The sequence below is a fragment of the Dunckerocampus dactyliophorus genome, chromosome 8, assembly GCF_027744805.1.
Source record: "Dunckerocampus dactyliophorus isolate RoL2022-P2 chromosome 8, RoL_Ddac_1.1, whole genome shotgun sequence".
Lineage (NCBI taxonomy): Eukaryota > Metazoa > Chordata > Actinopteri > Syngnathiformes > Syngnathidae > Dunckerocampus > Dunckerocampus dactyliophorus.
The window spans coordinates 6,350,059-6,364,444 of NC_072826.1; the positions used below are offsets into that span (position 1 = coordinate 6,350,059).

General features: G+C 42.5%; 1 protein-coding gene and 13 non-coding genes across 17 annotated transcripts in view; all 14 read right to left on the reverse strand.

Moving 5' to 3' along the window:
- Positions 1 to 14,386, reverse strand: part of eogt (EGF domain-specific O-linked N-acetylglucosamine (GlcNAc) transferase) — a 53,726-nt gene that overhangs the window by 36,259 nt on the left and 3,081 nt on the right. For 3 of the 4 annotated variants that reach the window (XM_054784892.1, XM_054784894.1, XM_054784891.1), the window contains exons 3-11: positions 12,373 to 12,473; positions 12,191 to 12,299; positions 11,903 to 11,997; positions 11,724 to 11,828; positions 10,820 to 10,926; positions 10,112 to 10,215; positions 8,381 to 8,473; positions 8,102 to 8,173; positions 7,279 to 7,365 (exon numbers count right to left, since the gene is read on the reverse strand). In XM_054784892.1, coding sequence (XP_054640867.1) covers positions 7,279 to 7,365; positions 8,102 to 8,173; positions 8,381 to 8,473; positions 10,112 to 10,215; positions 10,820 to 10,926; positions 11,724 to 11,828; positions 11,903 to 11,997; positions 12,191 to 12,299; positions 12,373 to 12,473 — 873 coding nt within the window. Of the gene's footprint in view, positions 1 to 7,278; positions 7,366 to 8,101; positions 8,174 to 8,380; positions 8,474 to 10,111; positions 10,216 to 10,819; positions 10,927 to 11,723; positions 11,829 to 11,902; positions 11,998 to 12,190; positions 12,300 to 12,323; positions 12,474 to 14,386 lie in introns of all 4 variants that reach the window. The other variant, XM_054784893.1, reaches the window with a different exon arrangement.
- trnae-cuc (transfer RNA glutamic acid (anticodon CUC)) lies at positions 170 to 241 on the reverse strand. Its single transcript has one exon. It is a non-coding gene; the product is annotated as a tRNA-Glu (tRNA).
- trnae-uuc (transfer RNA glutamic acid (anticodon UUC)) lies at positions 644 to 715 on the reverse strand. Its single transcript has one exon. It is a non-coding gene; the product is annotated as a tRNA-Glu (tRNA).
- trnae-uuc (transfer RNA glutamic acid (anticodon UUC)) lies at positions 1,119 to 1,190 on the reverse strand. The gene has a single exon. It is a non-coding gene; the product is annotated as a tRNA-Glu (tRNA).
- Positions 1,672 to 1,743, reverse strand: trnae-cuc (transfer RNA glutamic acid (anticodon CUC)). The gene has a single exon. It is a non-coding gene; the product is annotated as a tRNA-Glu (tRNA).
- trnae-uuc (transfer RNA glutamic acid (anticodon UUC)) lies at positions 2,146 to 2,217 on the reverse strand. Its single transcript has one exon. It is a non-coding gene; the product is annotated as a tRNA-Glu (tRNA).
- Positions 2,621 to 2,692, reverse strand: trnae-uuc (transfer RNA glutamic acid (anticodon UUC)). The gene has a single exon. It is a non-coding gene; the product is annotated as a tRNA-Glu (tRNA).
- Positions 3,174 to 3,245, reverse strand: trnae-cuc (transfer RNA glutamic acid (anticodon CUC)). The gene has a single exon. It is a non-coding gene; the product is annotated as a tRNA-Glu (tRNA).
- trnae-uuc (transfer RNA glutamic acid (anticodon UUC)) lies at positions 4,123 to 4,194 on the reverse strand. Its single transcript has one exon. It is a non-coding gene; the product is annotated as a tRNA-Glu (tRNA).
- Positions 4,342 to 4,413, reverse strand: trnae-uuc (transfer RNA glutamic acid (anticodon UUC)). Its single transcript has one exon. It is a non-coding gene; the product is annotated as a tRNA-Glu (tRNA).
- Positions 4,896 to 4,967, reverse strand: trnae-cuc (transfer RNA glutamic acid (anticodon CUC)). The gene has a single exon. It is a non-coding gene; the product is annotated as a tRNA-Glu (tRNA).
- On the reverse strand, positions 5,845 to 5,916 carry trnae-uuc (transfer RNA glutamic acid (anticodon UUC)). Its single transcript has one exon. It is a non-coding gene; the product is annotated as a tRNA-Glu (tRNA).
- On the reverse strand, positions 6,064 to 6,135 carry trnae-uuc (transfer RNA glutamic acid (anticodon UUC)). The gene has a single exon. It is a non-coding gene; the product is annotated as a tRNA-Glu (tRNA).
- Positions 6,619 to 6,690, reverse strand: trnae-cuc (transfer RNA glutamic acid (anticodon CUC)). The gene has a single exon. It is a non-coding gene; the product is annotated as a tRNA-Glu (tRNA).

The window sequence follows — 14,386 nt, forward strand, 5'->3', positions numbered from 1 at the left end:
GTGTTCAGCAGTTAGTCTCTCTGACCATCGATTGAACAAATTGCAAATATTTAATGGAGTAGTATCAGGTTCGGTAGTATCAGTATCAGTATAACGTCATGTGAATCTTTTCTGCAGTTGGGGCCACCAAATTCTAGCCACTAGAAACAAAGGACAACAAGAGAAAGGATTCCCTGACCGGGAATCGAACCCGGGCCGCGGCGGTGAGAGCGCCGAATCCTAGCCACTAGACCACCAGGGAGATGACAGCAGCCACAAACACGTTTTTTTTTCCGAAGTACTTTGAAGTTTAAGAATGCGCCAGTCAACCTAATTCAGGTCCATGTCCAGGTCCATAAGAAATGTGTTCAGCAGTTAGTCTCTCTGACCATTGATTTGAAAATATTGCAAATATTGAATTTAGTAGAATGAGGTTTTTGGCCATTACTTGTCATGTGAATCATTTCTGCAGTTGGGGGCACTCGTCTATGACAAGGATCGAGGAGTCCCAAGAATCTTTTACTGAAAGCTGAATGAGCAATCAAAGCCCAAAGTTTGTACCTATCCGAGGAACATGGTGTTCACTGGGGAGTTCTCGGACTGGAAAGGACATGCTCTCACGAATGTAAAAATCTCTCGAAACAAAGGACAATAACAGAAAGGATTCCCTGACCGGGAATTGAACCCGAGCCGCGGCGGTGAAAGCGCCGAATCCTAGCCACTAGACCACCAGGGAGATGACAGCAGCCACAAACACGTTTTTTTTTTCCGAAGTACTTTGAAGTTTAAGAATGCGCCAGTCAACCTAATTCAGGTCCATGTCCAGGTCCATAAGAAATGTGTTCAGCAGTTAGTCTCTCTGACCATTGATTTGAACATATTGCAAATATTGAATTTAGTAGAATGAGGTTTTTGGCCATTACTTGTCATGTGAATCATTTCTGCAGTTGGGGGCACTCGTCTATGACAAGGATCGTGGAGCCCCAAGAATCTTTTACTGAAAGCTGAATGAGCAATCAAAGCCCAAAGTTTGTACCTATCCGAGGAACATGGTGTTCACTGGGGAGTTCAAGGACTAGGAAGGACATGTTCTCACGAATGTAAAAATCTCTCCAAACAAAGGACAATAACAGAAAGGATTCCCTGACCGGGAATTGAACCCGGGCCGCGGCGGTGAAAGCGCCAAATCCTAGCCACTAGACCACCAGGGAGATGGCAGAAGTTTCAAACACGTTTTTTTTTTTCCGAAGTACTTTGAAGTTGAAGAAGGTGCCAGTCGACCTAATTCAGGTCCATGTCAGAAATGTGTTGATTACCAAATCCTAGCCACGAGAAACAAAGGACAATAACAGGAAGGATTCCCTGACCGGGAATCGAAACCGGGCCGCAGCGGTGAAAGCGCCAAATCCTAGCCAGTGGACCACCAGGAAGATGATGGCAGCCTCAAACACGTTTTTTTTTCCCGAAGTACTTTGAAGTTGAAGAAGGCGCCAGTCGCCCTAATTCAGGTCCATGTCAGAAATGTGTTCAGCAGTTAGTCTCTCTGACCATCGATTGAACAAATTGCAAATATTTAATGGAGTAGTATCAGGTTCGGTAGTATCAGTATCAGTATAACGTCATGTGAATCTTTTCTGCAGTTGGGGCCACCAAATTCTAGCCACTAGAAACAAAGGACAACAAGAGAAAGGATTCCCTGACCGGGAATCGAACCCAGGCCGCGGCGGTGAGAGCGCCGAATCCTAGCCACTAGACCACCAGGGAGATGACAGCAGCCACAAACACGTTTTTTTTTCCGAAGTACTTTGAAGTTTAAGAACGCGCCAGTCAACCTAATTCAGGTCCATGTCCAGGTCCATAAGAAATGTGTTCAGCAGTTAGTCTCTCTGACCATTGATTTGAAAATATTGCAAATATTGAATTTAGTAGAATGAGGTTTTTGGCCATTACTTGTCATGTGAATCATTTCTGCAGTTGGGGGCACTCGTCTATGACAAGGATCGAGGAGTCCCAAGAATCTTTTACTGAAAGCTGAATGAGCAATCAAAGCCCAAAGTTTGTACCTATCCGAGGAACATGGTGTTCACTGGGGAGTTCTCGGACTGGAAAGGACATGCTCTCACGAATGTAAAAATCTCTCGAAACAAAGGACAATAACAGAAAGGATTCCCTGACCGGGAATTGAACCCGGGCCGCGGCGGTGAAAGCGCCGAATCCTAGCCACTAGACCACCAGGGAGATGACAGCAGCCACAAACACGTTTTTTTTTTCCGAAGTACTTTGAAGTTTAAGAATGCGCCAGTCAACCTAATTCAGGTCCATGTCCAGGTCCATAAGAAATGTGTTCAGCAGTTAGTCTCTCTGACCATTGATTTGAACATATTGCAAATATTGAATTTAGTAGAATGAGGTTTTTGGCCATTACTTGTCATGTGAATCATTTCTGCAGTTGGGGGCACTCGTCTATGACAAGGATCGTGGAGCCCCAAGAATCTTTTACTGAAAGCTGAATGAGCAATCAAAGCCCAAAGTTTGTACCTATCCGAGGAACATGGTGTTCACTGGGGAGTTCAAGGACTAGGAAGGACATGTTCTCACGAATGTAAAAATCTCTCCAAACAAAGGACAATAACAGAAAGGATTCCCTGACCGGGAATTGAACCCGGGCCGCGGCGGTGAAAGCGCCAAATCCTAGCCACTAGACCACCAGGGAGATGGCAGAAGTTTCAAACACGTTTTTTTTTTTCCGAAGTACTTTGAAGTTGAAGAAGGTGCCAGTCGACCTAATTCAGGTCCATGTCAGAAATGTGTTGATTACCAAATCCTAGCCACGAGAAACAAAGGACAATAACAGGAAGGATTCCCTGACCGGGAATCGAAACCGGGCCGCAGCGGTGAAAGCGCCAAATCCTAGCCAGTGGACCACCAGGAAGATGATGGCAGCCTCAAACACGTTTTTTTTTCCCGAAGTACTTTGAAGTTGAAGAAGGCGCCAGTCGCCCTAATTCAGGTCCATGTCAGAAATGTGTTCAGCAGTTAGTCTCTCTGACCATCGATTGAACAAATTGCAAATATTTAATGGAGTAGTATCAGGTTCGGTAGTATCAGTATCAGTATAACGTCATGTGAATCTTTTCTGCAGTTGGGGCCACCAAATTCTAGCCACTAGAAACAAAGGACAACAAGAGAAAGGATTCCCTGACCGGGAATCGAACCCGGGCCGCGGCGGTGAGAGCGCCGAATCCTAGCCACTAGACCACCAGGGAGATGACAGCAGCCACAAACACGTTTTTTTTTCCGAAGTACTTTGAAGTTTAAGAATGCGCCAGTCAACCTAATTCAGGTCCATGTCCAGGTCCATAAGAAATGTGTTCAGCAGTTAGTCTCTCTGACCATTGATTTGAAAATATTGCAAATATTGAATTTAGTAGAATGAGGTTTTTGGCCATTACTTGTCATGTGAATCATTTCTGCAGTTGGGGGCACTCGTCTATGACAAGGATCGAGGAGTCCCAAGAATCTTTTACTGAAAGCTGAATGAGCAATCAAAGCCCAAAGTTTGTACCTATCCGAGGAACATGGTGTTCACTGGGGAGTTCTCGGACTGGAAAGGACATGCTCTCACGAATGTAAAAATCTCTCGGAACAAAGGACAATAACAGAAAGGATTCCCTGACCGGGAATTGAACCCGAGCCGCGGCGGTGAAAGCGCCGAATCCTAGCCACGAGACCACCAGGGAGATGACAGCAGCCACAAACACGTTTTTTTTTTCCGAAGTACTTTGAAGTTTAAGAATGCGCCAGTCAACCTAATTCAGGTCCATGTCCAGGTCCATAAGAAATGTGTTCAGCAGTTAGTCTCTCTGACCATTGATTTGAACATATTGCAAATATTGAATTTAGTAGAATGAGGTTTTTGGCCATTACTTGTCATGTGAATCATTTCTGCAGTTGGGGGCACTCGTCTATGACAAGGATCGTGGAGCCCCAAGAATCTTTTACTGAAAGCTGAATGAGCAATCAAAGCCCAAAGTTTGTACCTATCCGAGGAACATGGTGTTCACTGGGGAGTTCAAGGACTAGGAAGGACATGTTCTCACGAATGTAAAAATCTCTCCAAACAAAGGACAATAACAGAAAGGATTCCCTGACCGGGAATTGAACCCGGGCCGCGGCGGTGAAAGCGCCAAATCCTAGCCACTAGACCACCAGGGAGATGGCAGAAGTTTCAAACACGTTTTTTTTTTTCCGAAGTACTTTGAAGTTGAAGAAGGTGCCAGTCGACCTAATTCAGGTCCATGTCAGAAATGTGTTGATTACCAAATCCTAGCCACGAGAAACAAAGGACAATAACAGAAAGGACTCCCTGACCGGGAATTGAACCTGGGCCGCGGCGGTGAAAGCGCCAAATCCTAGCCACTAGACCACCAGGGAGATGGCAGCAGTTTCAAACACGTTTTTTTTTTTCCGAAGTACTTTGAAGTTGAAGAAGGTGCCAGTCGACCTAATTCTGGTCCATGTCAGAAATGTGTTGATTACCAAATCCTAGCCACGAGAAACAAAGGACAATAACAGGAAGGATTCCCTGACCAGGAATCGAAACCGAGCCGCAGTGGTGAAAGCGCCAAATCCTAGCCAGTGGACCACCAGGAAGATGATGGCAGCCTCAAACACGTATTTTTTTCCCCGAAGTACTTTGAAGTTGAAGAAGGCGCCAGTCGCCCTAATTCAGGTCCATGTCAGAAATGTGTTCAGCAGTTAGTCTCTCTGACCATTGATTGAACAAATTGCAAATATTTAATGGAGTAGTATCAGGTTCGGTAGTATCAGTATCAGTATAACGTCATGTGAATCTTTTCTGCAGTTGGGGCCACCAAATTCTAGCCACTAGAAACAAAGGACAACAAGAGAAAGGATTCCCTGACCGGGAATCGAACCCGGGCCGCGGCGGTGAGAGCGCCGAATCCTAGCCACTAGACCACCAGGGAGATGACAGCAGCCACAAACACGTTTTTTTTTCCGAAGTACTTTGAAGTTTAAGAATGCGCCAGTCAACCTAATTCAGGTCCATGTCCAGGTCCATAAGAAATGTGTTCAGCAGTTAGTCTCTCTGACCATTGATTTGAAAATATTGCAAATATTGAATTTAGTAGAATGAGGTTTTTGGCCATTACTTGTCATGTGAATCATTTCTGCAGTTGGGGGCACTCGTCTATGACAAGGATCGAGGAGTCCCAAGAATCTTTTACTGAAAGCTGAATGAGCAATCAAAGCCCAAAGTTTGTACCTATCCGAGGAACATGGTGTTCACTGGGGAGTTCTCGGACTGGAAAGGACATGCTCTCACGAATGTAAAAATCTCTCGAAACAAAGGACAATAACAGAAAGGATTCCCTGACCGGGAATTGAACCCGAGCCGCGGCGGTGAAAGCGCCGAATCCTAGCCACGAGACCACCAGGGAGATGACAGCAGCCACAAACACGTTTTTTTTTTCCGAAGTACTTTGAAGTTTAAGAATGCGCCAGTCAACCTAATTCAGGTCCATGTCCAGGTCCATAAGAAATGTGTTCAGCAGTTAGTCTCTCTGACCATTGATTTGAACATATTGCAAATATTGAATTTAGTAGAATGAGGTTTTTGGCCATTACTTGTCATGTGAATCATTTCTGCAGTTGGGGGCACTCGTCTATGACAAGGATCGTGGAGCCCCAAGAATCTTTTACTGAAAGCTGAATGAGCAATCAAAGCCCAAAGTTTGTACCTATCCGAGGAACATGGTGTTCACTGGGGAGTTCAAGGACTAGGAAGGACATGTTCTCACGAATGTAAAAATCTCTCCAAACAAAGGACAATAACAGAAAGGATTCCCTGACCGGGAATTGAACCCGGCCCGCGGCGGTGAAAGCGCCAAATCCTAGCCACTAGACCACCAGGGAGATGGCAGAAGTTTCAAACACGTTTTTTTTTTTCCGAAGTACTTTGAAGTTGAAGAAGGTGCCAGTCGACCTAATTCAGGTCCATGTCAGAAATGTGTTGATTACCAAATCCTAGCCACGAGAAACAAAGGACAATAACAGAAAGGACTCCCTGACCGGGAATTGAACCTGGGCCGCGGCGGTGAAAGCGCCAAATCCTAGCCACTAGACCACCAGGGAGATGGCAGCAGTTTCAAACACGTTTTTTTTTTTTCCGAAGTACTTTGAAGTTGAAGAAGGTGCCAGTCGACCTAATTCTGGTCCATGTCAGAAATGTGTTGATTACCAAATCCTAGCCACGAGAAACAAAGGACAATAACAGGAAGGATTCCCTGACCAGGAATCGAAACCGAGCCGCAGCGGTGAAAGCGCCAAATCCTAGCCAGTGGACCACCAGGAAGATGATGGCAGCCTCAAACACGTATTTTTTTCCCCGAAGTACTTTGAAGTTGAAGAAGGCGCCAGTCGCCCTAATTCAGGTCCATGTCAGAAATGTGTTCAGCAGTTAGTCTCTCTGACCATTGATTGAACAAATTGCAAATATTTAATGGAGTAGTATCAGGTTCGGTAGTATCAGTATCAGTATAACGTCATGTGAATCTTTTCTGCAGTTGGGGCCACCAAATTCTCGCCACTAGAAACAAAGGACAACAAGAGAAAGGATTCCCTGACCGGGAATCGAACCCGGGCCGCGGCGGTGAGAGCGCCGAATCCTAGCCACTAGACCACCAGGGAGATGACAGCAGCCACAAACACGTTTTTTTTTCCGAAGTACTTTGAAGTTTAAGAATGCGCCAGTCAACCTAATTCAGGTCCATGTCCAGGTCCATAAGAAATGTGTTCAGCAGTTATTCTCTCTGACCATTGATTTGAACATATTGCAAATATTGAATTTAGTAGAATGAAGTTTTTGGCCATTACTTGTCATGTGAATCTTTTCTGCAGTTGGGGCTACGTGTCTATGCTGGAGCCTGTCCCAGCTAACTTCGGGCGACAGGCGGGGTCCACCCTGGACTGGTCGCCAGTCTATCGCAGGGCACATATGGACAACCATTCACACTCACATTCATCCCTATGGAAAATTTTGAGTCTCCAATTAACCTAACATGTATGTTTTTAGAATGTGGGAGGAAACCAGAGTACCCGGTTGTAGAAATGCCCAACAGAGATTGGAACCCACGTCTTCCCGAGCGTCACGATATCCAAATAATGTTATTGGTAACTGTAGATCTTATGTTGGTAGGAATGTTGGGACCTGTGTTCATAGGCCAAATTTGTAACCATATGTTTATTTGGACCCTTTTGGGTTTAGATTGTTCTTACCTTGGGTCCATTCTGCAGTACATTGAGCCGGTGGAGGACATGTTGGGAGAATGCCCGAAATATCCCTTCAGTGCAGCAATCTGAGATCTGCCATCAAAAATACATTATATCAATTATTTTCACCTGCGAGTGTGAATATATTTTTTCAATCTACGCAGTACATGTCCTATGATTGACTGGTGATCAGTCCAGGATGTACCACATCTTTCCCAAGAAATCAATTGGGATAGGCAACAGCTAGAAGTGGTCAAAAAATGGATGGTTGAGTAATTGTTTTCAGAAGTGGCTTTGGTACAATATTGCTTGTACTGTATTTAAAATGCATATTCATTTAAAAGTCATCTGTGGTTGCCAGAGTTTGAATGTGCCTGGCATCTGTTCAATAAGCAGTATTTGAGGTGTAACAGTACGGCATACTCACGGTTCGTTACATGATGCCTTTTGGTTCAGGTTTCCCATTTTTGCTGTTTTTTCCCATTTGGACACCTCACCAGGATGGTGAAGTGTTACCAAACAACAGAAGAGTGTCTGCAGGCTCTGTCTTCTTAACACTATCGCTAGTCATGATTCCTGTTCGGCAAAGGCTAGGCTGCACGCTTCCACACCTCACCTTGCATGTCTGGATCTCTGCTCCCACAGCGAATGCAATCGTCCCTCGGGACATTGCAGTTCTAACATTGCTCCCTCACTGTATTGCTGTTTTTCAAAATTTAATTAACAATAGACTGTTTTTTTGTGGTTGATAATGGCCTATTATTAGTCTAAATATATTGAAATAAATATTTCATTTCGTAGTGAGGGACGACTGTACTGATCAACTTACGAGTGGTGTGTTGTAGAAGAGACCGTATCTCATTCTTGGGAGGAGGGAGAAAAAGGCATCTTTGAAACATACCTAAGACGAAGCATGACATTTGTAAATAACAACTGCATTCACTGTAAGCAATCATTATAGCATAGAAATAAGATTATGTGATCGTTGTCATGATTTATAAGTTACCCCGCTACAAGAGTATAGAAACAATCCTGGTAAAAGCTTTTATGACCTCCAATGGTACCAGTAATAAACAAGGACATCCAACAAAGGTGGTGTTTCACTTACTCTTTTTGAATCATAGGTCTTCAGGTGAATGATATCATATTGTGAGAAGGCCTTCCAGGTTTCGCTGAACAAATCCCCATATTCATAAAAGCTCTTTCAAAATACATAGAACAAAAAACAGCGTTACTGAAATAAAAATGTAGAAGAAAAATGTCCATTTTACTGTTCTGTAGTTTTATCCAAATTTGCATAACCATATTCCATGGCTAATTTAGAAGAAAACATTGGCAGTGCTTCTGTATTTGTAATAGTAGAAATACGTACATGTATATTACAGCTGGGAATCTCAGGGTGTTTCACGATACAATACGATTTGTGATACTTTGCTCAGGATGACGATAACACTTTATCTTGAAACGGTGATAGGGTGAAACAAAACAAAAACAAATAATGTAATTAATTTCATAGTTTATATTTTGCAGCCTTTGACTAGGATAGGCTCCAGCTTACCCATGATTCTAATGAGGACAAGCGGTATAGAAAATGGATGCCTATTTTGCAGCATATTTTAACCAGAATACAACTAGAAATGGTGCAAAAACAATGAGACTATTTTAATTAAACATACAGTACTGTAAAACAGGATTTTATTTTAGGTGTCTGACAAACAGTGACACTATTTTAAACTTATTCAGAAAACACAACATTGCATGTCTCTCAAGTAGATAAAATCTATTAAGCCAAAGCATAACAACAATAAATATGCTGTGTAGCATAGTAAAAGTGCAAAAGTGGCTGTACAAACCCAGGCTTTGCGCTCCAAATGCAACTCGACAAAACCTACATCCGCAATCAGACTTAATTGGTCCCGAGATGGAGGTTATCAATTAACTTTGTCAAGTCCGGCTTTTGGCTTTCTGCTAAGTGCGCGTTCACATGAAAGAGGGCGTTTGACATCATATTATTCTACTTCCGCTGAAAAGTGAAGCCATCCCAGCCAGTGTATTTTACAGAAAACGAGTACGTAACTATTATGTAGCATTATGAGGAGCTCCCAAAAGATTCTCTTTTTAAAATTTTTTTTCTCCATGTACCCTCGAGAACTTCGTAGGTTCTCAATAAATGGTGACGGCATCTCCCAATTAGTTAAACAGTGAAACAATGGCACTTTCATAGTTGATTTTCAGCTGAAAGCTTGGACATAACCTGGTCCGGACCAGGTTATGAGTTTAGCCAAAGTTAACATTGTGATAAAGCTGCTTTAAAAAAGAGCTACCTTCGCTGAACACACAAGTCTGGCTTTCAACTCAACACAGCTCGCTAACCCACTAAACTCGCTTTGCAGTATAGCCCCGTAATCACCGGAAAGAGACAATGACCCGGATAAGGTTGAGAAGCATGACAAAGTTGACATTAAACGACGTAAACTAAACACAACACACATCTCTTGATTGAATAACACAACATTTCACATTTAAATACAAAAATCAACGTTTCTTATAGTTTTCTCCACAAGCGTGGTGACGATCGAGGTGACTGTGCATGTCTGTCGTGTTGCCTGTGTCATTTTCGCGAGATACTTCTTACATCCCGCAGAGTCAGCGTTGTCTCCTCCACGCTATAAAAGCCAAAGTGATTCTACACTTTTGATTTCAATATTCTGGTGCATCTTTGCGTTTAACTTCACCGCCCGAGTCCCTATGGCAACGCTTGTTTTTTTCTTTCTTTTTGAATATATATATGTATATAAATAAAAGGTACTGTTGGTCCTAAGTCCTGATATGTACTCACTGTGTCCCACATGATTATGTTGATATCGGAGCTGAAGGAGTTGTTAATGTGCTGGGATATGTAGAGGTTGACAAAATCACAGAAATGATGGTACATGTTCACCCCTGGTGAACAAAATGGACATTATTATTTATTGTCACATGAAAATGGGAATGGTAATCATGCATAAAAATGTCAACAATGACATATTGACATAAATGATGGTACTATAAACTGTATCCATAGAAGCAAGTCAAGGCAACATTTGACTTTAAACAAGTTAGCATTCATGCAAATCTACAGACAGTGCTTCTTTTAATGGCAGCAGTCAACACAACTGTATAATTATTTTACCTATAAATTAAAGGAAAGATTGCAGCATTTATTTTTATGCCAAAAACGCAGATATTTTTGGCTGCTTTTCAGGTGTGGATGTGTGTGCACATGTGTCTGGAGATCAAGGCATTACATGTGCATTACAAAGAGCAGAGATTTTAAACTGCAAAACCGTGTTAAAATAGGCTATTTTGTTTGTTTAATAAAAGAACAAGGTATAAATCTGGTCTGTTCTGTTGTGATCTGGCACTATCAAGAAAGCAATACGAAATAGAAATAACTTTATGTATGCTATTCATGAAATTGGGCTTAAAGAGTGTTAAAGCGTTTGGACTAAATGTTATTTAATGGCTTCATAGTGAAGCGAGTAAGGTCCTTGTCTCTGATTCTTACCAGCATCCAGCTTCATGAAAACAGTAGGTTTTTCAATGATGATGTCACACGATTCAGAGTGTAAGGGATCGAAGTCCAACTCTGTGTATGTTTGAAGCTCTGCATACCTAAAAAATCAATATTGTCAATTATAATACGGTGGAGCTGCACGGTGGTCTAGTGGTTAGCATGTCGACCACACAGTCTGGAGATCGGGAAGAGCTGGGTTCGAATCTCTGTTGGAGTGGAGTTTGCATGTTCTCCCCGTGCGTGGGTTTTCTCCGGGTACTCTGGTTTCCTCCCACATTCCAAAAACATGCATGTTAGGTTAATTGGTGGCTCTAAATTGTCCATAGGTATGAATGTGAGTGTGAATGGTTGTTTGTCTGTATGTGCCCTGCGATTGGCTGGCGACCAGTCCAGGGTGTACCCCGCCTCTCGCCCAAAGTCAGCTGGGATAGGCTCCAGCATGCCACCGCGACCCTAATGAGGAGAAGCGGTATAGAAAATGGATGGATGGATAATACGGTGGAATTCACAGTACTGTGCAAGCCTTAGGTAGTAAATTATGTGTGAGCATCTGATAGTCCTTTAATAAGGAGACTGAGAAATAATAATCTTTTACTGTTTGGTGAAATGACAACGGAGTTTAATCTATCTATTAGATATTTAAAAGGAAACATCAATAGCAACAAATGCAGCAGATATTTCATGTATCAACATCAAGGCAAGCACTTCCTTCAAAAGTGGCCAAAAATCGACAGTGTTGGAAATAATAATTCTATCCCTGTTGAGTTTATCACGTCCAATGCCATGGCCCAAGCTTTGGTAATGTTTGGTTACTACTTTATTATTGAACCTGAAGAAACATTTCATAGTTTTGCTTCCCATTTGTGGGTGTGTAAGTGCACAAGGTCTGTCTCACCAAGACTGCAAAGGGCTCTTGTGCTCTCCCGCTGCAGCAAGTGCTTGCTGGTTGAGTCTGCAGTGACCACCAATCTCACCTTTCTGAATGAAGTCCTCCTTGTACCTGCAGCATAAGCACGAGTGAGCTGCTGCAGATTTTAACCAGTGGATTGTCGTTTATAGCTTTGCTACTTGAACCTTTCATGACTTCTGCGTGGTTTTCGCAAATCCAGGTAAAGGTTAGTTGCCTTACAGAATCTCGCATGGCTACTGCACTTCAAAGAGGAGTCTCCCTGGAAGAATGATAGAAGAAATGTTTCATGAGAGACACTACTGTACTTTCAATGTATTTTTTCATATTGTGATTTGATTATCTAATAATCCTGGCTGGGCCCTTTGTACTGTAGACACTGTTTCTGCTCCTACCTGCTGTTTTTCCTGTTGACTCACTAACCTCGTGGGAACTACGGAAATGAGCAGACTTACAGGCTTGGTGGCCTTGCAAAGTGTTTTGAGCTCAGAGCGGCGCTCCTTCACATAGCCAAAATCAGCCTGCTTCCAGAAAAGCTCCCGGGCCGCCTCCAGTGAGTCGACCCTAACAGGACAGAAATATACGTACATGCAGCACAATGCCTCTGTCCAAGGGGGTAAATGCAAACAAGCAGTACCATCCAGAGTCAGCTTTAGTACAGACAGGATAGCCAAAGCGCTTCTCGGGATCACAGTTCTTTTCGTAACCCCAACAGGAAGACAAATCCAGCAGGGCATCCTGTAGTAAAAACAAACATGAATTTATCATTAAGTAAATCAGTAAGTACGTTTTGTCGTTTTGGATTTGGACTTACAAAGCTTAACTTACCAAAGCTTAACATAAAATGAAGTTATGCACATACAGTACAAAAACAAATGTGCTGCACTGAGACAGACCTTGTGACGATTGCACAGAATCTAACTGGTACAGTTAGGTAGAAGTATTTCTGGCAGAGTTTTTAGAATGGTCTTTATAGAGGCCTTCCCTGTAGCCACATTTACTTGCCGCTTGCTTGTGTGCCAACGGATGGTGGCTGTTGGTGACTGACAAAGCATCTCCATTTAGGAAACACAGACTTTGACGAAAATGGAGGTACAGTAATCCCTCGACACATCGCGCTTTGAATTCCGCGGCTTCACTCATCACGGTTTCTCCAAAAAATATCGTAATGAATTAATCATGCTGCTTAGTGGTTGAATATCTACTATAGGCCTACTATTGGTATGTTTGGTTTATTTCAAACATGCTTACAAGGTTACATTGGATTACATCTTATATTTATAGTTCCACAATTCAACATGTCCTAAAAGGAGTAGGAAGAAGCAGATCTTATTTAATCCTACCCCCTTCCGATATCACAGCAATCACTAAGGAATTTGTTCACTTCCTGTATTCAATATACACGATTCACAAAGAGTCAGGGACATCAGGCTCTCTGGCGAAACCACAGTGCGAGGCCAAAGCACACCATGAACTCCGTAGGCAACCCCAACCACCCCTCCCCAACCTCCCAATGCACATGTTCAACCCCAAACACCCTAGCACAATCCACACAATCCGCCGTCCTACAACAAGGAGCGGCAAAACCCACAACAACGTGCGATCCATACACTGACTGACAAGTCCAATTACTACTCAAAAATAAGTATATTTAAGCAAATTGGATGTATTTTTTGCCTCAATTAAGCATTTCAATGCATAAAAATGGTAACATGAACTCAGATACAAATTTAAGGCATTCAGAAAAAGCATTCAAAGATGTGATGATGTGTAGTATTATACACTGGTCACTCGGTGCCAGTAATGTTACTGTAATGTTTAATGAGACACACAAGCACCAGACTTGATCGCTGGAACAACTGGCTTTTATTGCAGATTTGAATCATCTCACAGGGGCACAATAATCCCTAGCACGGGCTACTGTTGCGGCTGTAACCCACAGCAATCTAAAAATCAGTTTTTTAAAACTTTGACGAAATTCACTTATCACGGCCGGTCTGGAACCAATTAACCGCGATTACGGTACTTTACATAAAATGGCTATGAAAATAAAACATGTATACGTGAAACCTGTGAAAGCTGTGAGTCTACACTTCACATACTAAACATCTGTGCATCTCAAGGAGCGTTTTGTCAAGTAAGTATACCAACAGCCATTGAACACAAGACATTTTTTTCAACAACAAAGGAGAAATGCGACCTCAGGGAAAAATGGAATGGAACAGAGTGAGCAAGGAACTCAATATGTGCTAACATGAGCCATCTTAAGAAACAGCACCAGCAAATGGTGATTACAAGGTACGGTATATGGAGGAAAAATAGCGCTGGGAACCATTCTTCCATCATTATTTTATTTTCTAATAAAGTATTTTCTATCATTTGTTATACACTGATCTATTCATGATACAGTGGAACCTTGGTCAGCGTCATTAATTCGTTCCAGAAGGGCCGACTCTAACCGAAATGGATTCGAAATGCATATAAATACACATAAATTATCAACCAAAAGGATAACTGAACATAACAACTATAATACTGTTCTTTTCAATTTGAAGATTTGACTTATTTATTTCTTGGTGAACAGAGGAAGTGAACAGACTATTTGTAATTGTTGAGACCCAGAGAAGGGGTGGAAACGTGATGTATGCCAA